Genomic DNA, 25,026 nt, shown 5'->3' with positions numbered 1-25,026 from the left:
ACAAACACATGAAGAAACTGTGGTCAATAAATGAATGATCTGCTCTAGAAAGCCAAATCTTTCATGAAAGTATGTTATGTTTATAACGTGCACTTTTATGCTTTTTGGAACAATCCTCATGAAAACTCAAAATACAGATCTTTTAACTTTTCTGTCAACAATTATGAATATTAACTAAGATTCATATCATCGCTGTCAGTGCCTGCATGATAAGCTCCCGAACGTATTCAAGCACTTTGCACTGATCACTTTGCAAACATTGCCCATCATGGAGTGACAGCGTTTCAACGAAGGGAACCATGATGATAAACAATAGGCAAAAAAAAGTCATGTCCAAAAGTCTAATAAGTATGTATGCTCATCATTGCAGCTGTCACTGTTCGAAAAGGAAGTGAAATTAAAAAATAGTGAAATCAATTTACCTATTTGATGCTTTAGTCTTAGGAAAGATGATGTAATATAATATATTATCCAACCCTTTCATTTTCTCAGAGAGGCTCTATTTATCATCGACTATCATCTAAGCTAATTAAATACAGCAATTTATTTCCATGAAGATCGCAGGATAAAATGTGATAATCTATGTATTTACGCCAAATGTATTTCACAAAAAAGCCCAGGATAAAATGAGTTGAGGTGCTCTGATGCCGCTCGACTTGGAACTGCACAACGGTGCTGTGGAAGTCATCACTACATGCAGAACATAAAAGATGAGAGGTCTGAATGTTGTTCAGTCTCAGACTGCAAGTTTCTCTGGATGCAAATCAACTGTTGTTGAGAGTTTTCTGCCTCGCCATCCATCAAGCTAATGTCCCACTAAATCAGCAGCTAATGTCTCAGACGCACACAGTCTGCTCTTTTACAATGGGCCATTTCACTGAACCGACAGGGTGGAGAAGATGAGAGAAGATGATGAGAAAGGAAAAAAAGAAAATACAGAGAGATAGATTGAAAAGAGAAACAAATAAGAGAGAGGGAAGATAGAAAGAGTGAGATGATATCTATACAGTCCCACAGCAGATGCAGGGGGGGGGAAATGGAAATATACAAACTGTAATACTCATCGTTCACGCCACTCTTAACAATAACTTCTCTGTCTCATCCTGCTGATGCCGTCATAATGTTTCCTGCAATATAACATCTGTGACATGAGTTACTGTTGAATGAAATTCAATTGCAGTGGCCACAGAAACCCACTTGTTTTAAACCACAGAAATGCTGACAGCGTAAAGACCGCTAATAAAGCAATGTTGTTTTTACGGAAGACTAGTTAATCACTTTGGAAAATATGCTGAGAGAAGATCAACATCCGTCTCAAGTAGGGAGCTAAAGTCCAGACATGACGTTTAGCCTAGCTCATCAAAAAGAAACAGTTACAGCATATAACTCCCCCAAAACTACAAACTACAATTTTTTACAATTCTATTGGTGTACGGATGAAACAATAAAAATAAATATATGTATAATATGTTCAATAAATAAAATGAGTTTTACAGGTGTTTTTTTTTTTACTTTAGAGAGAGCCGCATTAGCTAGCTGCTTCCACCTGCCTCTAGTCTTTATGCTAAGCTAAGCCAACTACTCTACTCCAGTTCTTTATAAGCCTATCTGCCAAAATATTGAACAAATTCTTTAGGTAATGTGCATTATTAGTGCACAGTGGTACACAAAACACAGTATATTTAGTTTAATTGGCTTTTAATCTTTTTTGAATAAAAAGAGATGCTTTTTATCAGTAAAATTGCTTTAACCCTGTTACATTAACTTTAAATACAGCATCTTTTCCATAATCATGCAAATGTGCAAATTAACACACTGATTACCACCAACAAAATTGATTATCTTGATCTGTGTATTTTAGTATGTGTATACTCTGTTAAATGAAAATATGATTAAAGATGAATCATTTTCCACAAAACGTTTTCCTTTTTGACTTGCAAGATTGACAATATGATCACAGGTAAGCCAAGTCTTGTTGCATCACGAGAACTAAACGTATGTAAATGATAGAGAGGATGGAGTCGACACAGTCTGGTGGTGTATGCTGCCTGTTGCATGTTGAAACCACTAAAAGTAATCACAATACATTTTTTTTTATATTGTAAAAATTAAACTTGGGACGGGTTGGGACCAAAATATATCTCCGACCTCCTTCACTGTTACAAACCTGCCAGACCCCTCAGGTCCTCAGGTGCTGGTCTACTTACTGTTCCCAGGGTCAGAACGTGCTCCTCAGGTCTGGAGTAAACTTCCAGAAACTTTGAGGTCTGCCTCCACACTACAATCCTTAAAATGTTTTAGTTTGCCAGAGCTTTAAAAAGAAAAAAAAACATATATATTTTTATCTCCTTGCATTTTGATTTTAATGTACTTTACACTTTTCTGAACCTTTGTGCTGGTCGTTTTTATCTTATCCTGTGCTTCCTTTGTTTGTTCTAATTGTAAATTGTTTCACCTTTATTGTATCTTTTTATCCTGCAAAGCACTTTGAATTGCTTGAGGGTATGAAATGTACTATACAAAAGTGGCCTTGCCCTGCCTTGCCTAAATGGGATCATCATTTACTAAATGAACATCATGCTGTATTGAAGAAGACTTGAAACTAATGGTTGAAACCATAAAGTCATTAGGGAAATGTTTACTGAGGTAATAAATCAAGTGAGAAGTAGGGTCGTTTTCTCATAGACTTCTATACAATCTGACTTTCTTTTGCAACCAGTGGAGTCGCCCCCTGCTGGCCATTAGAAATAACGATATGGTCTCTCAAACATATTGTCTCTTGCAGCAGCTCATTTGTCAATTGAATCCAAAATTTAAAATGAACTGCTTCTGTCTACTACTAGTGCCATAACATTTGCAAAAACACGCTTTCTCCATTCCTTAATCGTTGCGAGCCAGAGGGCAGAGTGATGGTGCCTGTTGCCTCCAGTATTATCAGGAAGCAGGCTGAGTCAATGGAGTGTGGCCACATTGCCACATAAATAAGAAATCATAGAGAGGCGAGGGAATGGAAGGAGAGGGGAAGAGGAAAAGGAGAAGGAGAGAGATGATGGAGTGATGAACCATGAGTGATGGAGGTAAACTTTCCCCTGGTGTTCTTTTCTTGATAACGGAAAACAAGTCCCCTATCACAACAGCATTGTAAGCTTAATACCGCTGGGGGCGGCTTGGCAACAAAACAACAAAGAGAGAGAAAGTAGGAGAAATGTAACGGGTTTGATTTGTCATTGTCACCCCAGCCTCACCCCTCTCCACCCCTTTTTCCTTCCCTCAAACTGAAAGAAAGCAGGTATATTGGCAGGCAGGTCTGGGTGCCGGCGATAACAATGTTGGCTTTGTTCCCCCGCTAGAATTGGACAAGCGCTTCCAGCCGCCACCCAACACAACAATTAAACAAGCCCAATGTTCAACGCGGCGTTTTCGACATACTGCAATCTGGCGGAGGCTTTTCTCTCTGCAAATCTATGGGGTTCCAACGCAGCTGATGCTGGAGGCTACGCTGCGCTCACTGATAGCAGCAAATCAGTTCCAACTGAGAGCTACACCTGTTGCACACTAAGCTCTGGTTATTGTCTTCTGTCATTTCCTAAACACACATAGCACACACACACACAAACCAACCGAGGAGCACACACACACACACACATAGCCGCCCTGTCTTCATCAGGGCAGACCAATGGGCTGTGTCATATCTGCCAGAAGTGTGTTCATGTGAGAAAACGGTGCAACCAGCCCAGAACAGACGCTTTCACACACGACGTATTAACAATCCCTGGGTCCACACCTGGGTTAGAGGCGTTTACCTTCTGCTTTGCCCGTGTTTAAACTGTCGAATGAAACAACAAAACACACAAAAATGTAAGAGCTCACGGCTGGCAAAAAGATGCTAGTTCATAAAGCCTTAAGTAAAGCCACTTCCTGAGATGAATCCTGACCCAAAGCTGGGATTTGCCCGTCTTGTTTATCTCAGTAAATGTTATTTTTCTTTTCCACTGTTCATAGCCCTTGTGAGATGTATTATTTTCTACATATTATAGAGACTTTAATATCATAAACATCAGTCAGCATAAAGAGGTTCTCTGCCATATAAAGGTGGGTATATTAACACCCTGTATTTTGGAAACTCTATATATACTGAGGGAATGAGGAAATATCACATTTTTTAGACTGAGACAACTCTAGTTTACAGGCTGTACGTGATTTGACTTAATATGAATTCAGTTAACTTGTCTCCCTGCAGCTGCTTAACATCCAGCAATCCGGTCAACGCAAGTTGGAGTTTTTAACTTTTTAACGACCTGGATTTGTAAGGATCCAGGATTTGAAAGTAAAGCCGGTATGGGGCTGCATGGAGAGAACAGGTGTCATTTGTGAACATTTCAAAACACACACACACCGTCACAACCGGTGAAACTGCCAAATGGTGTGGGGTGAACTACACTGTGGCACCTGTATCCAGATGCTGATCTTTAAAATAACTCTGTGTCTGATCACAGTCATGTGATGCAAACAACACGGGCCTCCAGTATTCATGCCGGTCCAGCTCTTCAATATCTAACCTTAAGCTGACTTCAACTTGACGCTGTTGGGTAAAATGTGCGTCCATCTGGTCACTTACATGCTGCTCTACGTGATTACCGCAAAGTGAACAGAAAATGTGATCAATCAAACGGTGTCACCTGCGGCGGTGAATCTCGTCTGAAGCTTCATATATATCATTAAAGTTGAATCATTTCCTCTGATGTAAGTGGAGGTGCTCTTTTATTTTACGGAGAGGCGGGGCATCTCCCCTGTAAAATGCTGTGGGACCCTGTGGCCTAGTTTGAAGGCAGTTTTCGGTGCACTTTTGCCAAACTCCAGCTGGAAAATTGCCAATTTAGGTCACCTTTAAAAAGCTCTTAGTTCAAGATCAGTGCAAGGAGAAGGCAATGCTTTGTGTATGTTCTGTGATCCCTTATATGTCATAGGTAGAGAAGCACTGGCATGACATGTGTTATGTGTCATTTTTTTACAGCACTGCATACCAGTAATTATAAATGAAGGTAAGTTTTCAAAAGCTTATCAAAAATGTATGATTACACATCACGTGTCTTGAAAAGGAACAGAAACAGTACAAAACAACAACATATGAATGCACTAAAAGCTCAGAAATTCCTCCTAAGAGCATGTCCAGATTTGTCTGCTGTACTGTGTAGTAATTCTTTGTGACTTCAACAAGAGCAACTGAGAAAAGCCAAGCTTATGTTCACAGTGGCAAAGTCAGCACTGATCCTTGGGGACAGCATCCTGAGCTGTATTACCCGAATCTAAGAGCCACACACAGCCAGAGGAAACACATGATCCTGCCTTCTGCACTAAACCCAACTTTCTCTGCTTAGCATGAGTGGTGTGTTTGTCCTATTGTATTGATTGTACTGTAAAAAAAAAAGCCAAACACACACTAGAGACCATGTTGTGATTACACCACTACAGCCGTCAACATGTTGACGTTCTGACCCATCAGTAGTCATGACTACATTATTACATGAGTACAAACATCCGTTAAGAACGACCATTAACAGTGCCTTCATTTCGATCTCAATTGGACACCTGTAAAGTTTCATGACTGCATCTTGCCCGGTTGTGACACTATCGCGTTGACAAAATGTGTCCACAGACACACAGACAGACATATAAAACCTACTCAAAACTGCTTCTGTGGTAGTTCCTGCTACAGCAGGTGTCTCCAGGACCACATTTTGACATGATGCCACACACACACACACACACACACAGACACTTGAAAACCTTACCACCCACACGCTGTTGCGGCTAGTAAAGATATATGCTGGCATTACTTACCGGCACGACTGAGCCAAATGACACGTCCAAACCACTGCCATGAGAAAGGTCTATCATTAAACAAACAGATCGCCATTTGAAGTGGGTATACTAGCATTTCAAATTTGGTGTTCAACCGTCTGACAGCCTCATGGCCCAGTCAAACAGGTACTTATGACAGCGATATTTCATACCACACTCACTCAATCTCTTCACCTCTGTAGCAAAGCTGGTTTCACCTTGTTTACATCCATAGGGGCGTTCTTAGTGAAGTCTGATTTCGAGGGCGCTATACGTTTAGCTGTGTGTTTATGTGTGCTGGGGAGGTAGCGCTGGCTGGCACGGTGCTGCAGTCACAGCTGCAGGTGATTTATTAATCAGTACTAATGTGTATTTATCTCTCCTGCAGTGAGGCTGGAGCCTCCTTCACTGATTACACATCTAGAGTCGTCACCTGGGTTGGGCTGCAGCAGCCATTTGTAAATCCATCACTAAGTTTGTGTCCTTCCTTAGTTCTTAGTAACGACGAGCTAGTTTCTAACTGGTGACTTGAGACAACCTTTTGTAAATGTACGCATGATGTTCACATCATTGTCAAACAGCATTTTAATCAAGTGGCAAAATATACGCAATCTAAACAGGTCATTCTATATCTGTGTTGGCTTTGTCTGTCGATTCAGCCGCCTACGCAACAGTTGCACCTAGCAGGATGGGTAAATATTTGGTAATAACTCATCTCTACATACTAGTTTGTGCATGTAGTTTCATTTTAGTGATGCAACAATCTCCATTTAGAAAATGTTAATATTATAACTAGCTTCAGTTTAAACTGAAGAACAGTCGGTGCAACCGGCTCCAGGGGACTTGTGCGGTAAAGAAAAAGTGTGGCCACTCTGTATGTTTGTTTGACGTTGGTAATATGTTTGAGTCCTGGCCCGGGACTTAGTGCAAGCAAAGGCTCATGCTGTCCTTGTTGGAAAAATCCCTGAAACCAGTAAGATTATCCAGTGCAGCGACTCAAACGTGATCCCTCACTGGCTTCCCTCTCATAAACACTACTACTACAGCTGAGATCAGTGCAGTGCCAAGCCAGGGCACCTTTTGCATGGAATTAAATTCAGGTCAGTGCATGCTGGGTAAATGTTTCTGTGCCTGTACCACCGGGGAATCCCCATGCCTCGCTTTAATCTTTCCAGGCAAGAAGAAGTTTTCTCGAAACAATACAGTATGTCTGCAAGATGTAATCACAATACCCAAAGGCTGCAATCTGAGGACATTGGCAGTGACAAAACAACTGCTGCTTTACAGTCGCATAGATTAGCTCAACAGTGTGGCCACGTTTCAGGAGAGAACACGGTATCAAGAACAGTTTTTCTATCCAGCTGCACTTAAACTGTTGGTAAAACTGTTGGTTTGGTGGTTCACAGCAGTGTCATTTGTTTCAGATAGCTTTGCATTATATACCTACTGCTTTAAATTTTAGCTGACCCCCGCCCTTATACTATTAATAGGTTATCAATGGTGAATATGTGTACTTACCGGCATTGTAGTAGCGGTCCAGCTTCTCCCATAGGGGCTCATCCTCACGCTGGAGAATGGACAGCTTGAGAGGTTCATAGATGGAACCTGAGGAGGGGCACATCTGTTACACACCATTTTTACGTGTCACTGTTCCGAATATTGACTGACATCTTTTTCCAAAATTCATGCCTTGGTTGTCTCATGAATGCTTAAAAAATTCTTAAAAATGAGGCTCAATCATGTCTCCTGATCTTCACTAACCTAATGCCTACATGATGGTTCTTCATTGTTTTCAATCTAGAGATAATGGCCTTATTTCATACGGTCCAATATGTAGACGAAACAAAGATCTGCAGTTAGCAATAGCTTGTGAATGCCTTCGTTGTTCATTGTTTATTGTCATAAAATGTTCTTATTTCCTTCTTCAAAGGGAAGAAGCAGAGAAAATAAAATAAAATAACAATAGACACATGCCATCAGTAAATTCTGTTTTTCACTGCAACACATCACATCACAAAGGGCCCAGCACACAAAACAATATTTAGGCCCCGAGGTAAAAATTCAAATGGCAATGTAGCTTGCCACCAGATATTTCTTTACATTTTCCTCTGAGCTGAGAGAGAGCAGGAGTTTGAGGGGAAACCCCTATCTGTTAGACTTTCTCTATTTTCAGACACTTTTCACTTTGCTGAGATTTGCATTTTAATAGGTTCGACCTTGGGTCAATACCACAGGTACTGAAAAATTCACATTCTGGCTGAAATTAGCATAATTTCCATCAGCTTAAAAGTTGCAGGGAACAAAGCCAATCCATCTCCTTTTAAAGATAACACTTTAAAAGAGCATAGAGGAAGTCCAATATTCCTATTTTAATTTCTAACATGAGATCAGACAAATGTGGGCCGTCATTGTTTGGCCCGGTTTTAAACAATCCCATGACCAACCTCTGACACTATTACAGATGCAGAATGCTATGACTGCATTAATACTGTCCATTTATTTTGTGTCACTTCCAGGTCTTACATGCCAACTGTGGAGGAGCAAGAAGGTTATTTACATAGCTTAAGCAACATAAAGCAGACACACTGTCAACAGTATGGGTAAGATTACGCTATTTTGTCACATCAGGTTTTCCGACAGCCCAAGAGAGCTTTTAGGTTTTGTTTTATCATCAGAAAAGAATGATGTTGTTATCCAAACATAACTGGTTGCCTCATAATGAGGAAATAAAGTAACCAATGTGAAACAATATATCAAAATGCATATGTCAACTTCACAAAATATTTCCAGACGGTGACAAAATGGAGAAATAAGCCTATTTGTGATTTCCAGTTCACAGCATATGAAGACAAACATTGTGTTCCTGTGATCATGAAATAATTACGTCGTGACTACAATGAGCGTCTCATGTCCAGGTAATGATGTGATCTTTACCCCCGTGTCCTCTCTGGCCTTCTGTGTGTGTGGCCGACTGCATTGTTTCCCCTCAGATCCGCTGCCAGGACTTACCGATTCTGTGAACTTTCCGATGAGGCCGGGCAATCGCAGCCACTGAGCCGGCCATTCTCAAAAGGGCGAAATTAAGGCCAATCGTCTCTCTCAGCTAAATCACAAATCTACAGCAGTTCACAGGAAGGAGTTAGTAGCACAGAGTTAGATTTCAGACATGCATGAATCAACAATGAATTACACCGTGGGGTGATGATGACCACGAACAACATGCAAGGAAATGACAAATGACATTAGCAGTATTTGCTTAGGAATGCAAGTTATTTTAACCCTTGAGAGATACAGAGTCATGATGAATTGCTATGTGATGGTGATGTAATTATGAGAAGGACTTTGGCAGAATGGCTACAGAACTAAATTAGGACACTACTTGACTGATTATTGCCCTTTGTGCTCCATAACATTTACTTCAAAATGCTATGGTCTCAGAATGCAGTACAGCTGACTGGGAGAACAGATGCACTTAATTACATTTTTAATTAACAGGAAAGTCATAATATTTGCAGCAAGATCTCCCTTCCATTCTTTTTGCAAGCTGCCTTTTAGCAGATACAGAGTTTAAAAAAAAAAAACCCAGCAGTTATTATAACACTACCATGATTTATGGAGGTATAATGTTATGAAATCTGTATTTAGCACAAAAACGATTACTATAGCCAAAAAGGTACAGGTAGAACAGCAGACTACATGTGGATTTATAGGGAATGTGTGGTATCCCAAAGAGAGTGGGTTTGGAAAGACCTGATCATAGTTTATTATGTTTTTCTCAGGTGTTTAACAATAGTGGTGCTCCAACATGTGGTGACACATAACAGTAGCTGTGATGTTTTTATCCTTACATTGTATAACAACCTTCAACGTTTTATCATGGTATCAACTTCCTTCGAGTGCCAGGCTGAGCACCAGTGCAAGAATGGCAGGCCCTCTGCTCACACCTCACGCAGGGCACACAGGGCAGCTAATCACAGGCGAGATGTAACGGCGAGAGGAGACCTGGCGAGGCTCTTAAAATAGCCCATGAGTGCTGCACATTTACACCTCTGACCTTTCATGCTTCTACCGCCACTGCAGTGGGCAAAGTAAATGGGCAAGATCAAGTCAAATTTAGTGGAAACACTGACAGCCTCACACAAGCGCTGGCACAACAGAAACAACCGGGCGCGTCACACTGTACGATGTCATGCAAAGTAATAAGCCAGACCTGATCTTTTTGATCGGGCTTTGAATTCCAGGAGTTTCCAGCCGACGTCTGCCAGGCTCGCCATGTTTACACTGTGTCAAATTCGCTAGAAAGTTAAAGGATTTCCGGTATGCTCCTTCAAAATACAACAGGCAGGAAGGCTCCCAGTCAGCCTTCGTTATGAACAACATACATGTGAGAAGTTGACGTGGCCTTTTATTAAACAATTCATTACAGTTTAGCAAGTTTCACGTCTTATTAATGAGCGTTAATGACTTATATTTGGTACAATGTGTCCACTATACCTACTTTCCAGTTTGATGAATGTTGCGCATTTATTCTGAAGGTAAACTTCCTTCACTTCCGATTCAGCTCTAGCAAACTCTCATTAACTTGATACAGCTGTCAACTGTCAAACTACCCGGGATCACGACACTAACGTAAACACGAAAACTGTAGAATTGCAGTTTACCCGTATTTCAGTGTATTGCTTCCATCTCTCTCTAATACAACGGAAATAGCAATTTAGATAACAAAATGTAACATGTATATTTAATGTAGTGCGTCATTTAATCAAAAGAAGCTGCTATTTCACCCTGCCGTAAAGCTGTATGCCGTATTGCAGTTGGTGTTGTTGTGAGGAGTTGCACCAGCAGAAGGATGTGGATGTTCAAATTGAATATTTTGGCATTTTTGTTCATTTTTACGGGGCAGTATAACACATTTGCTCTTCAGGATGTAACAGCTGACCTTTTCGGTGCCGAAAATTATGGGACGGTGGCAGCGTTTGGAGATTTTTACTCGGATAAACAGACAGACATCTTCATTATCAGAGAGCGTATGTCACTGCTTCAGTACACTGTCGTATGAGCTTATTAACGTTAAACGCTTGAGCGAAATATGTATAACGTCAGTGTCTTAAAAATATGTGGCAGTAATGCTAATTTCTAATTTACGGAATTCGCGATAACAATGGATAAAAGCGTAATGTTACCTTGACGAAAATTCACCGCTATAATACCATAAGGGTTTTACCCATACTGCGTTCCTAACATATGGTTCTGTGTTTAAATGATTTGCATTATCTTTATGAAAACGATTGTGGTGTAGATTAAATGAGCTTGAATTAATATAGATGCTTCTTCCCGTTCCAGAGTCTGAACTGGTGATATTCTTGGCTGATTCGAAACCACCTTACTTCAAGCCCAAAGTGCACATCACTAAGGACGTTTTTCCAAGGTATACGTGACTTTCAGTGCTATTTACATATATGTACCATGTGATGTCCTCATTTCCTTTTGTTCGTCAGTACTGAGGAGTTTGACTCACGTTTCAGGGTGGTTGTGTTTACTCTTCAGGAGGGAGTAGTTCATGTCATTGGCTCTCATTTTAACGGACAATCTTCCTGTTCAGGGACACCGTCATCACCAGTGTGGTTCCTGGGGACTATGATGGAGACTCTCAGATGGATGTCCTTCTTACAGCTCAGACCAACTCCAACTTAACAAGCGTTTTCATCTTTTGGGGGCACAACCAGACATTAGGTACAGTGCTAACAGGGAGTGGGTGCTGGGGGCGGGTGGGGGGCAAAGAACACTGATGAAGGATTGAGCTTGGATTTAGGATTTGTCTAATTTTTTAAATGCCCTACATTGTGATAGAAATATTTGACTAATTCACTGGTTTACAAACCCCCTGGTGGGTGCAAGTGATCAGCGGGAAAATGTGCAGATGAAAGTTGAGTAGACCTTCTTAACAGCAGACACTTTGACTTTGTCAAACACCAGTAACAACACTAATTGCTGAAATTGCTTGAGTGGAGCCATCGTTAATGTTATTAGTTCCACCTGTGCTTCTCCTGTAATGACATGTGAGAATGTCTGTTGTGGAGAGGGTAGATGAATCTGATTCATTTGGAAATGATGAAGATAAAACCACGTGTAAAGTTCAATTGTTATAGACAGACTTTTTACTGTGAAGAAAATAAAATCAGGTGATGCTCATCAACGAACATGTCAAATCCACTGTCTGTACAGCAAGAGCACCTTGTGCCTTTAGTGTGTAAAACTCTGGCAGATAGGCCTTTTTCAAGGAAGACATTGTAACATGTCGCAGTAGGAAAAGCACAGGTGTAAATAATAAATTGAATGATGGCTGAATTCCATTTAGCTGGTCCTGGTATTATGCACACTTGCTCACTGTCATACTGCCACAGTGAGCCACTGTTGCTTACTGGGACACTTAACTAAAATAGAGCGATCCTTAATGTTATTAGTAACACCTGTGCTTTTCCTACTATGACAAGCCAAAATGTCTGCTGTGAAAAAGGCCTATTGGGCCTAAAGTTTAACACCTTTGAGGTGTTGATTTAAATCGCTGGTTTAAATGAACACAATAAAGCAGTTAGGAAGCATGAGGCTCCCTCAAAATCTTTACAATGCCCCCTTTTACTTCCCATGGAGCTTTTACACAGAAGACATGTCATAGTGGGAAAAGCACAGGGGTAAGTAATAATATTAATGATGGCTGAATTCCATTTAGTTGTTTCAGTTTTTGGGTCCTAGTACTGTTCATGCCCGCTCACTGTCATACCGTTATGGTTTATTGGGACCCTTGAATAGAAAGGAGCCATTGTTAATGTTATTAGTAAAATCTTCCTACTATGACAAGTCAAAATGTGTGCTGTAAAAAAAGCTTATTATGATTCAATCCAGAATGACGAACATTGACTAGACAAATGTAAAATTACTTTCCATACTTTAATGTATTGTTACCATAGCGTGGTGTACATACGTGATATATTGTTTGGCATCAGTGGTCAGTAACTTAAAGTGCACCATTAACGGCATCACAGTGATGTCAAATACTTTAATTACAGTTACAAACTCAAAGGTTGTAATTTATTTATTTCTGTTAACAAACAAAATGGTATTAAAACATATACCAATACCAAAAACAAAGAATCTAAAATACCTCAGTAGAAACTCTTCATCATCAGCCAGGGTTTTATGTGAAATGTGTTTTCAAATTTGTACTGAAACTCAATTTAAGGCCGTTATTAGATTTGTGCCCATCTGAATATTTCATGAAACTTTGTTCATAGCTGTTGACATTAGAACCAAGGAAACCTACCCACTCATTTTCAATGCAGTGTTTTTGCCAGACCAAGCGTAACTCAGGGCCTTTTCATTTTCTGCAGATATGAGTGGGTGGCTCAGGCTGAACAAGACCTTTAGAGATCAACCTCTTGTTATGGAGTAAGTATCAATCTGATTGGTGTTTACATAAACTCTATTTGGAATATTTTGCTTATAATGCTGGTTGTAGAAAAAGTAAAGCGTCTTATGTTTTAGCTAGATTTGAGTGTTTCCAATCAAACATGTATTTAAAATATTGTTCCATGTCAAAACACACGTGTGATCAGTTTTTTATTATTGTATATCTTAGATAAGATTCAAGATGCCAGCATAATGTACTGTTCACAGACTTACCAGTTTATCAGATACACCTGTGCTAAATTTTGCCTCCTTATTCATGGAAATTGATGTGAACAACATATTTTTCACATCAATTTTAAAACGTTATAATGAAGTGATTCAATTTCAATGAAAACATAAATCTTCCCACAGTTTCAATGGGGACATGATACCAGACATTTTCGGAGCCACCGACCCCAAATCCACCGAAGTCTGCTATCTCGCCAAGAGGTAACATAATCATTCTCAGACTCACTTAGAATTGCCTATGTTTATTTCTAATGCTCGCATACCTTGAATTACTCTCTAAAATGTGGAGCTTTTAAATCCCACTGTTGCCTTGTGGTTTTTAGGATTCCAGCATGTTGGAATGCACTGAGTACACCTGTCAACATGCGCATCCCTCACTCTAACGCTTTCATTGACCTCAACAAGGACTTCACCGCTGGTGAGTCAGTGATGTTTAAGTAATGTGTAACCATGAGAAACAAATGTAAAATGCTTTGGGTTTTTATTCTCAGCACACAGCATACTCTTCAGGAAAGCTGTGCTCAACACCCATCACACAGCAATGTTATCAAATCTTTGTATTTTCAGCTATGTATATTTTGAACACTGTCCCGAAACCATATTTTAAAATGGACAAAACCTCTTACTTTTTTAACAGCAGATTTCGTAGGCTAAGTGGCCATATTACCTGCTAAAGCTTTCTTCTGTTTTTTTCTTCTGCCTCTCACTATTGGGCTAAAATTGCATTTCTGCACAAGCACATATGACAAATTGCCCTCAAACACTCTAGGAAACAAACCGAAATTCCTGTCTAATTCCATTCATTTCAATTCAAAGGAGCTTTACGGGAAACCGATATTTACATTGCCAAAGCAAGTGTGAAATAAAACCATGTACATAAACAGAAGAAATTTCTTTCCTATCTTGGGAAGTGTTTCCTTTTATCGTCTCAGGCTGACCATTCTTTGAACTCAATTCCTAAATTAATCATCCAGCTCTTTGGTTAGCTGTATATATTTCTGACATTACTGATGGGCCGAAACTCTTCTAAAACAAAGTTTTCTGTATTTGGGCAGCAGGGTGATGAAGTGAGGACAAGGTGGAAGGACAAGGTTTAAGTGACTGTGACTAAAATGTCCTTATTCAAGACATTAGGGGAGTTATTACAAAGTCTACACCAAATTATCGCCTGGACTAATAACATTTAGCTTCTCTGTATAACACTGAATGTGTAAATGCACATAGCTATAAAACCAAACATACTCACCTCCCCTTAGACCCCACTGTGTACCTTGCACTTCATTTTATTGGATGCACATTGTGCCATTGATTCATTACAACTTTGACCTAAATCCTCGCCACCTTCTTTTATTTTGAAACTTATTCCTCCACTATGGGCTTTCAGTGTTACCCCACATGGAGCAACAACAAGTGTTATTAATGTGTTAGGAGAATGCTAGGTATAAAGGTATAAAAAGACAGTTGAGTTCTGGATTGAGATACAGGAAACAAAAATGGAACAAAGAACAACCGTGCTGAAATGACATAATCTCTGGGGTGTCAGCACCTTGGGAGGCCGTTTTTGAAAAGGGATGTAATTCTGCACATTTAATTACATGAGACCCTCCAAGGATCGACATGCCTTTGGCATCATACAGGTCTCTTTTCAAAAGCTATATACCAGAAAGTCTCAAGTGTAGTCTGCTTACTAACTGTCATACTAACGTACAAATTGAAGCTACAGCACTGTTGAAGAATAGGATATGTTTTTTGATTACACACCGTACAGTTTTTTTCCCTGAATGTTTTTTTATTCAGTTCAACTTTATAGTCGTCCCATCAGTCCAGAAATGAAAATGTGTCCCTATCCACAATCATAGCTGCAATCACAGACATGCCTCAGTAGTCACACACTAGTTTGATAGCTAACAAATAACACTTTATCTGAAGTGAACTCCAGGAATGCATCAAACATTGCAGCATCGAAGTAAGAAGACCTTATGGGTGGACTAACCCTTACCAGTTGAATAGCTCTTTTTCACTGTGAGACCCTGAACCTGAAGCTTCCCATAACCTAAACTTTGAAGAACCTTTAAGGCTTTGGTTCTGGGTTCCACCTTGTGTTTTTACTGTTTACCGGAACATTTTGGATATATGTCAATGAAAAGGAGACATTGCTTTGGATACCAGAACAAACGTCATGTTTGTGTGCTTATGTTTGGTAGGGTAGGCACGTGCAGTTCAGTTGTGGGACAGACAATAATGGAAAAAAGTGGCTAATAACGTTTGGTCACGAGGACCGTCGCGTAGGAGCAATAGTGAACGAGACAAGCACCAGACCAGCTCCCACCCCACTGACCAGCTCTCCAGAAACATTTGAGAAAGTAAGATAGCGATACAGTGGTTGGTCGCTCTGCCCCACTACTTTTAGTGGAAAAAATAGAAGTAGAGTACAGGTACAGTAGAAACCAAAGCACACCCCGTGACAATGGCTAGATGGTGCCTGGTTTATTGATTCTCTCCAGACCAATGCTGACCTCTGTTCTTGTAAGAAAAATCTCAGAGGATGCAGGTGGTGTACTTGAAACTAACAGGCATAGCTTTCTGAAGTTTTTCCTGTGGAAACTCCAGGAACCAGACAAGAGGCCAAAACACATACTTAATGCCACCAATTTTCAAGTTGACTGAGAGAGAACGCAACAGCCATTTTCTTCACCAGTGAATGGAGAAATCGCCCCGTTCTTGTTTTACAGCATTTCACTTCTGTCCTTCTGCCCACCAAGTGTAGCGCTGTCACTTAGACTTATGGGAGGATTTTTTTTTTCCTCTGGAAACTAATCCTTGTGTTTAAGGTAATCAGAGAGGATTTAGTCATGTCATACTCACTGCAGGTATCTTTTTGTGCCGTGTGGTTTTATTCCTAGGGCTGTCACAGTTTAACCAGAGCAGATTTTAATTCATATTTAATCTGTTAGGGGATTAAGACAAAGTCAATAAACTTCCACTTTTTGTGGCAGAAATCCTGGTAGCAATATTTGGTGTTTTGGTTTCAGTACAGATTTTTGTTTGGGCATCATTGGTTTTTACTGCTTTATCAAGCACGGTGCAACTCATCAGTCAGTCAGAGGGATGGTCTGCATGTCAGCCTGTCTGTCAGTCTCTTGATAGGCTGCGCAGCACAAGGAAAGTGATCACTGAATGTCCTTAAGTGCATTCAGCTGCATTTAGTTTGGTGTGGGTAAATGTGCTGCAGGAACAACAGAGCGAGAGGAGGAGAACCAGTGGCTGTACATCTGGTGGATGTCAGACTCTTTGTCTGCCACTGTCTGTGGGGGCATCCAGATGGAGGCAGAGGGATAGAGAAGAGGAAAGTAGGCAGAAAGTGATGGAGGAATAAAGACGAGTCAGAGAAGATGAATGATTTGAAAGAAAAGGATGGTAGGAAAGATAAAGGGGAAAGGAAGGGTGGGAGGGGGATGAGCAAGGCGGTGAGTGAGTCTTCAGCATGGCTCAGCTCTCTGTCTGCTGTGACCACCTGCTCTTCTAAGCGCTACCGGCTGGAGCATCACAGTGTGGCTTAAGCAGGGAGAGAGAGAGTTATAAAGACAATCTGGGTCCTGCTAGTAAGCCACTTTAAGGTAAATTAGAGTTGGAAAATGCAATACTTTACAGCTCAACATTACTTACTACAACAACTTACTTACTAAATGACCATATAAATGCAAGTTGGATAAACAGGGGAAAAGGAGAAAGTTTCAAAAATGTATTTGAGTCGCACAGGGGCCTCATAGAGGATCTGCGGCACAACGTTTCTGACCATCTTGATGAGTGTGTCTGTCTAAAATGACTGCCCAGGGAAGGGCCCTGGCTAGATCGACTAATCAAAAGTCAATCACAGGACAAAGTCATGTAACACATGAAAACACAAGAAAGCGAAACAAATTAAGGCTATTAATAAAACGGAAATACCATTAAATTGAAGCGGTCTTAAATGGGACACCTTTTCTCTCATCATTTTGAGCAATGATTCACAATTGGGAAGCTCCAAGTGTCCCCTCTCTCACCTACCTGTACAGTAATACCGTGAGGTATTTTGTTAGTCTGGTCCAAGGAGGGATGAGGGCTGTTTCAGGGCCGTGTCACAACTCCAATCTCAGTCCAGTGTCATAGCTGTAAACAGTCTCATGGTAGTGTATTGGCCGACCTCAATATATCAGCACTGCCAGCAAAAAAAAAAAATGTCTGGAATTGTTTCCTGGCCTGTGTCAAGGACTCATTTAGCCCTCTTATTGGACCCTCCAGCCAGCCAACCTGGCAGCAACATACTGCATATGGCTCATAATCTCTTTTGTTACTATCGTGCTCCTCCAGCCAGTGTCTCTAACAGCAACACATTCGTAACGGCTTTGTGCTTGTGCTCTTTTGTTTCCCGGTTATTTTGTCTCTGGCCTTACACATTGAGGGATGTCAGGCCTCTTTAAGGAAGTTGACTTCAGTCAATAATATAGTGACAGGAGTCAAGAGCGTAAGGAAAGACGGGACAAAGACTGGATAAAATATCGCATAAGAGAAGTTTAGGAGAACATGGCTTGCAGCCCTTCTCACAGATCCACTAGGATTTTCCTCTGTGAGAGTAAAACACGTCTTCAGCATTTTGGCCCAGTCACCTCAAGCTGGTTTGATAGTGCCACGAAAAACATTGTATGTACAGTATATTGCTATCATTGCACCACAAAAGCAAAGATATCATTAAGCATTGAGCTGGCTTTGTAGATGTAGTTTTTCTGTTCTGGTTCCGTCTCGCCACAGTGACAACTAATTAGCAGAAAAGCGGCTTTTGCTGGCCAGCCCGCAGGTTCAGATTTATACAATAGATGGCTGAGGTGAGCAGGTGCTTCAATAGCCCTCAAAGCTCCAGTAATCATCAAAGCCAATTGACCACAGGAGATGTTCTTATCATTTGAATGGTATACACTGGGAGTATTCACCTGTATTCGATCCGTCTCCAGTACTGGATCATGGTAACCTGCAGGGGCCATATCACGTCATGTCAATTCAGAAAGAGCACCGTTAGGCAGGAAGCTATCAGGAGCATGATAAAAACTGGTTTGAGGGAAAAGGTAGTAATTGCAAAGTAATTATAGATGCCATTTTGGGAAAAACATGCACAAAGACAGCAATGCTGGCATAAGGAGTCATTGCTAGGCAACGGGCATGGTAATGCTCTGTGCAGCATCCAATTAAACTAGCTCTGTGTCGAAGTGGCTTGTTGATTGTCTGACTAATAATGTGGTGTTGGTGGGGGGGAAGAGAACAGATTTGCCACCTAACAAGGGTGGCCAAGAAGAAGAATTGATTATACAGGGATTAAGTTTACATTTGGATGACAGAGTGAGACATTTTTAATAGCCATTTTGATAATCAGGGCACTATCACAGAGAGAGACATTCCCCCAGTGAGGAAGGCTATCACAGGAATTTGAATAATCTTTCTAATAATAGTAATAATTATATAATGATAATGGTGTTTTATTGCTTCTCTCTGGGTAACTAGTGAGTTTACAGCATATGTTTCTGTTCCTTTTTATCCAATAATCCAAGGGGAGCTCTCATATATAAACCTATTTCAGAGTTAAATTGAATGATATGCTACCATCAACATGAGCACTACAGCAAACAGGCTTATAAATAAAGCCCCATCAGACAGGCAGCCTGATTCACTGCCCCAAAACATTCATGGGCTGATGCACTGAGACTCTTGATCTAATAACTGTATTACATACTTGTGCAGCTGTCTTGCAAAAGAAACAAAGATATGTCAATGATAGCGTCTTTGTTATGTGATTAATTATAAAGACCCAAAATGAAAGATCGCAGAGAAAATCTTAGGTGATTAGGCCTGTCTGACTTGTGGAAATACTTTGGACATGTTTGTGACAGTCTGACAAACTAACAAACAATAGGCCAGTGTTTTTAAAAAGTCATGTTTGTCCATCCACACAATCTTAGCCACTTCGAAAAGCTCACTTTCCAGTGGAGAAAAAGTCTGGCATGGTGTGGATAGAAAACATAATTAGTTTGGGCTTATTTTCAAGGATCTAAACAACTGTCTTTACACGTTCCCTCTCTACCAAAACAGAGAGGAACACATCCCAGTGCTAAACCCTCTGCACCCACAGCCACATGTAGCCTACATCTTCATTAATACATCAGTTGCATTCACCGCTATTCCACACATTCTAATTTTCCCATTTTACAGAGATTTGGAGTAAGCTCACAGGCATGTTAGGAGCGCCTGGTGTGATGCGCCAGCCCTTTGAGGTGTGTCGTTTGTAGCATCTCCACCTCCAGGAAAGCTGGCACAGCGTCAAACGGGCAAAAGAGATGCTGTGTTTATTTTGGTAAGCACAGGTGTTTTTGCAGATAAATGAATAATAGGAATAAATGAGGCAGAGCGTTTCCTCTCCGATACGCACAGCGCTGTGACCGCAGCCCGAGGTTATACGGTCTCCCCGTGTTCTGTCCCAAAATAAATTCCCTTGTCTAGAAGAAAACTACACGGACATGTACAAAGGGCAGTTCTAAATGTTGATGTGACTCGTTTCTGTTTCATTTACAACAACCTGCAACAAGGTATTTGTAAAAAATCTCTGATTTTGTCAAACAAAAAATAAAATGGATGGCAGTGTCAGTCTGTCTGTTGGTCAGTCCACCACTTTGGTCCCAGACTGATATATTGCAATGACTATTGGATTGATTGCCATGACATTGTGTACAGACATTCATGGTGCCCAGTGGATGAATCCAACTGACTTTGGTGATCCTCTGAGATTTCCTCTAGCACCGCCAGTAGGTCCAAATGTTCAGAAATCCAGTAAAAATTTCTCATATCATCCATGATATATAATCAATATATAAAATTTGAATGTGGTACAGACATTCATGGTTCCCAGAAGATGTGTCCCAATACTTTACAGTTTATGACCACGTCAACCAGCTGACATGTGATCACCCAGTTTTATTCCGGTTATGGCATCAATGCCAGCGAGGCAGAATAAAGATTAATGAGTGATTTTTACCATCTCTGTAATCCACGACAGTTAGTAGGCTACTGAAGGTCCCTCTACATTATGACTCTCTTCACAGCCATCTGAAGTCAGCAGATATCTGTTGCATCTACAGTCTCTAACCGGAGTGATGTTGTGCACTAGTAAGCCACAATTACGCATGGCAGATCTGCTGGTAAAATGCACCAGCAGACTGGTGCAAAATAACCATAGAAACCCCTGTGCTACATGTGCAGTTTCTATTGTAGTGTAAATCAACAGGCGTGTTAGAGAAGGACGCATTCAAAACAGTTCTCGCGGTTCCATGAAAACTCATAGATCAATTAAACTTCTCACTCAGCTAATAACTGCCTCAGAACCGTCCGTTCCTCCCCCAGTCTGGCCAAACTACCGTTTTTTACACCATTTTAGGTATAACCTATACTACCATATAGGTAGACCACATTTTATATTCTGCTTTCATTTCATTTATGCCCCTACGGTGGTATTTAACGGCACATGGTTATCGTATGGATTGTTTTGATGAGAAATACAATTGCGCACTATTGCTGCAAGGTTCACACCAGTAGAACCCCTTAGTCTTACTATGGCACTCTTTGCCTTTACTGGCTAGTTAAGACCAAAGGGTCTGAACGATGAGTGAAACAGTGTGGGAAGATAGGTAGGAAAGGTCCCTGGTTGGATTTGAAGATGTTGTGGTGTCACGGTTTCTTGGTTTGCGACTTAGACCTTCGGAACACCAAGACATGCCATTGTTTTATGGTTTTACAGGCACAAACATGGTTGGCTTGACAAGCGCTGTCATTTTTTTTACAACAATCTTAATATGTAATCTGCCCTCTGTAAATTTAACACATACACTAGACAGTGTATTGAGGGCTAATACAGTGCACGTCACTCTTGATTTTGGCACACTCCGCTGATGCACGTCCTGTACACACACACACACACACACACACACACACACACACACACACACACACACACACACACTTCGTTCCAGTCCATGGAACAAGCTTTCCTGTGCTTGTTACAGTAGTTCCGTGAGCAGTTTCTATTTACACGTACACATGTAGAGCATAAAGAAAGTGAGCAAAATAGGATGGAAAGTGTGTGTGTCTGTGTGTATGTATAAGAGAGGGTTTGGCCATAATCCTCCCTACAGCTACTGCACCTACGTTGTTCCCTGTAATGGTTTTAGGAGATTATTTCTTCCGGGAATAGCATTGCTCCATTCTGCGCTGGTGTGTTTTGCCATGTTTGTGAATGAGACGTTTTTGATAGATCGGGGTGGAAGTCACACCGTGTGGAGTAGGGCTACATGTTGGCTTAGAGACGGATTTATTCTGCAGAGCTTTTTCACTTTGTTCCTGGCCTGGATTCTGAATTTTAGCTGAGTGTGTGTGTGTTAATTGTGTGTGGTGGTTGTGTTGGGGAGGGTGTTGGGTGTGCTAATGTGACTGTGCAGACCTCAGAACTAACATCAGGGTGTGAAGTACAGTTTATTGATGTGCCTGTACGTGTTTGTGTGAGTAATAGTTGTGCATATGCGCATGTCTGAGCTAACATCGGTGTGTACACACAGCAGTACACGCAGGTGCATGTTTGAGCGTTTGGTTGCAGTATTGAGTGTGTATATTCATATAAATCAGTGTTGTTGCCATGACACTGACTGGCAGCATTCACATTCATTCTTTATTGAAAATGTTGTGACAAAGCTACCAAGCCAGCCATGGTGTAGCCTCTGGGAAGAAAAATCTCTGAAAGAGAAAAGCATCTTTTGAGGAGAATCTTTCAACCCTCTCAGCCTCTGTCAGACATTTTAACTGAGGGGGAAAAATTGACTGTCATATTTCACTGCATTAACAAGTGAAGTGTATGTGATGGCACAGCTTACCCTGGCTGTTCTCTCTCAGCCGACAAGGTAGCAGTACAAATGTACTTTTTTTTAAAGGTTTTCTTCTGCTCCTTCTTTCGACACTATAGTAAATCGTCTTTGTGGGCTTTGGGCAAGTTCCGAAAAGCTTGTTTCACAGTCCAATGGTTCCTTGCTAGCAGAGGGACAGGGCTACATATCAATGGAGGTGGCCAGAGAAGATTTTGGCTCCAACCCCACACAGTCCCCTCTCACACCTCTAAAAGGGACACTTTTGCATTTCGCCATACATTTTGAGAAACATACTGAAAAGCTTGTCCAGTCATGTGGAGGAACATTAAAACATTTAAATCAATACTAAATTTCAGCGATACAGAGAAGATTGCAAATGCGTTCATTTAACGTGGCCCTCACTGCTGTCTTGGGAGAAAATAATGTGGCTCGTGAAGATTGTATTGGCCAACTACAACTACACATGCACCCATTTAAGAATCTTGTCATTGGTTGGCTTGGTTTAAGATTTGTTTGGTTTTACTGGTCACGTTTAGGCTTTGTATCGACTGGTGTCCGGTTATATATGTTTTTATTCCATGTGAGCCTGTGGTCTTTGCTGCTTGAAGTCTTCAGGGAGACACCTCCAAACTATTCCTGTATCACTGTGAAAGGCTAAAGGTTAGCAGGCTTTTGCTGTTAGCACTAGTGTTAGAGCTTTGGAACGACCTTCCTGAGAATCTCAGCCTCATAGAATCAATATCATATTTTAAGTCTCTTCTTGATCTGCACAGGCGGTCTCGTCTGCAAGGTACAAGAGACCTGCAGCACATGCCAGCAATGTGCTTTTTTCTCTCCAAAGCTGCAGAGGCTCACCACACACACTAAATGTACGTTCCTTGTATCCCTGTCTTACACATATTTATTGCCCTATTTGGGAACTTTTTAAGTTTTATTTGTCTCCTGAAGCACTTTGTCCACACTTTTGAAAAGTGCTGTAGAAATAATGCGTTTTTTTTATTGCATCATTGTACTCCATCACCAGACACATTGTCCCTTGTAAGAAAAGGTTTGTCTCGATTGATTTAAAGAGTATATTCTCCTTGTTGTCCTGGCTGTATTTTGCCAGGTTTTACACAAGGCTGGAAACTATTTAAAGCCTGCTGCACTACTGCCTTTTCTCACTTTGACAAGTGTCTGAGAAGGGACATTACCAACTATAATTCTAAAAAAAACTCTTGTGCATGGAGAGGAGTGTGTCTGTTGGCAGGACATGTCACTTCACTTCATTATACAGACCAAATGTCACATAAGTCCCATTTTTTTGTATGAGCTGTTGTGATCGCTGACGTTGGCTGATTTGGCTTTGCTTTCTTTGGGTGAACAGTAAGATTTTGGGCATCCATATCTCTTTGTACATACTGTATGCAATATGCATTGAAGCAAGCACCAGATCTCAGTAGATAGGACTTGAAGGCCTACATATTTTCAGACTAACCTTATCGCCTGCTCCCTCCCAGCTGAGAGTGAGGCGACCCTTCCAATGCCTGTTGGAGGCACAGTATCTGTTACACTGGTGACGGCTGTGACATTTCCTTCAGAATGCCAAGGGCCCTCCCTCTGTCCAGCTGAGACATGGATCAGTCCGAGGGTTAAAGACGGGGGGAACAAATTGATGCATGCAGACGGACACCGAGGGCTTGACTGATGGCTTACAGCAGGACAAACATACGCAAGACACACAAACACAACAACAAGCAAGTCCAGGCGCACTCTCTCAGTGCTTTCAACCTTCTCACTGTGCCTCATTACTGTCTGCCTCATTGAAAGTCCATCACGCACAAACAACTCAGCAAAGTGGACATTTGTCCCCTAACCCCCATAAACAGAGCAATGAGATCAGTCAGCATGGCGGCCTTCCTTGAGCCCATCTCCTAAGCAACCCAGAGGGGATAGAGCACACAAAAGTGCATGTGTGTGTGTGTGTGTGTGTGTGTGTGTGTGTGTGTGTGTGTGTGTGTGTGTGTGTGTGTACGTTTGTATCTGTGTGCATGTATATCCCTTTGACAGCCAACAGGGGAAAGGAATCACAACTTGTTTGCAGAGTAACAAGCTAAGAAATAACCTGCTCAGAGGCATTAGAGAAATGAAGAAAAGAGAAGATCAGCTCTGTCTGTGTCTTTCTTTCTATCACTTTATCTCTTCATGTCTCTCTGCCTCTCTTTATCTTTTCCCTCCTTTCTGTAGCTTCCTCCGTCCCTCTCTCGTGCTCTGCCCTCATCCTCTTCTGTCGCACCTTTTTTTTTCGTGCCAAACATTTGCTTTTTGTTGCCCCGCCAACACACGCACAGAAGCACACAACCGTAATGTCTTGGAGCGTGGTGAAGATGAGTGAGGTGACAGTACACATGCACAAACACACATAGCCCATCAGACACTAATGCAGCAGCCGCAGTGCTGGCTGTCAGATCCACTCTGCACTACAGCCTGGATAAACCACCGCCACTGCTGCTGCAAGGCCTTTTACAGGTACAGGGAGGGGGTGGTAATACTGCTGCTGCTGTTACTGTTGTTGTTG

The 25,026-nt window shown here is 41.2% G+C and overlaps 2 protein-coding genes across 2 annotated transcripts in view; one reads left to right on the top strand and one right to left on the bottom strand.

Moving 5' to 3' along the window:
* Nucleotides 1-8,930, bottom strand: part of phkb (phosphorylase kinase, beta) — a 93,311-nt gene extending 84,381 nt beyond the window's left edge. The window contains 2 exon segments of the mRNA XM_070916845.1: nucleotides 7,360-7,446; nucleotides 8,851-8,930. Coding sequence (XP_070772946.1) covers nucleotides 7,360-7,446; nucleotides 8,851-8,905 — 142 coding nt within the window. The 5' untranslated portion in view covers nucleotides 8,906-8,930.
* Nucleotides 8,931-10,690: 1,760 nt separating this feature from the next.
* The window catches only part of itfg1 (integrin alpha FG-GAP repeat containing 1), a 127,398-nt gene continuing 113,062 nt past the window's right edge, over nucleotides 10,691-25,026 (top strand). The window contains exons 1-6 of the mRNA XM_070916967.1: nucleotides 10,691-10,868; nucleotides 11,185-11,269; nucleotides 11,444-11,574; nucleotides 13,230-13,287; nucleotides 13,660-13,737; nucleotides 13,860-13,954. Of these exons, the coding sequence (XP_070773068.1) occupies nucleotides 10,691-10,868; nucleotides 11,185-11,269; nucleotides 11,444-11,574; nucleotides 13,230-13,287; nucleotides 13,660-13,737; nucleotides 13,860-13,954 (625 nt within the window). The remainder of the gene's footprint in view (nucleotides 10,869-11,184; nucleotides 11,270-11,443; nucleotides 11,575-13,229; nucleotides 13,288-13,659; nucleotides 13,738-13,859; nucleotides 13,955-25,026) is intronic.

Source organism: Enoplosus armatus, chromosome 1, assembly GCF_043641665.1.
Source record: "Enoplosus armatus isolate fEnoArm2 chromosome 1, fEnoArm2.hap1, whole genome shotgun sequence".
Classification (NCBI taxonomy): Eukaryota; Metazoa; Chordata; class Actinopteri; order Centrarchiformes; family Enoplosidae; genus Enoplosus; species Enoplosus armatus.
This window is presented reverse-complemented; position numbering and strand designations above follow the sequence as displayed.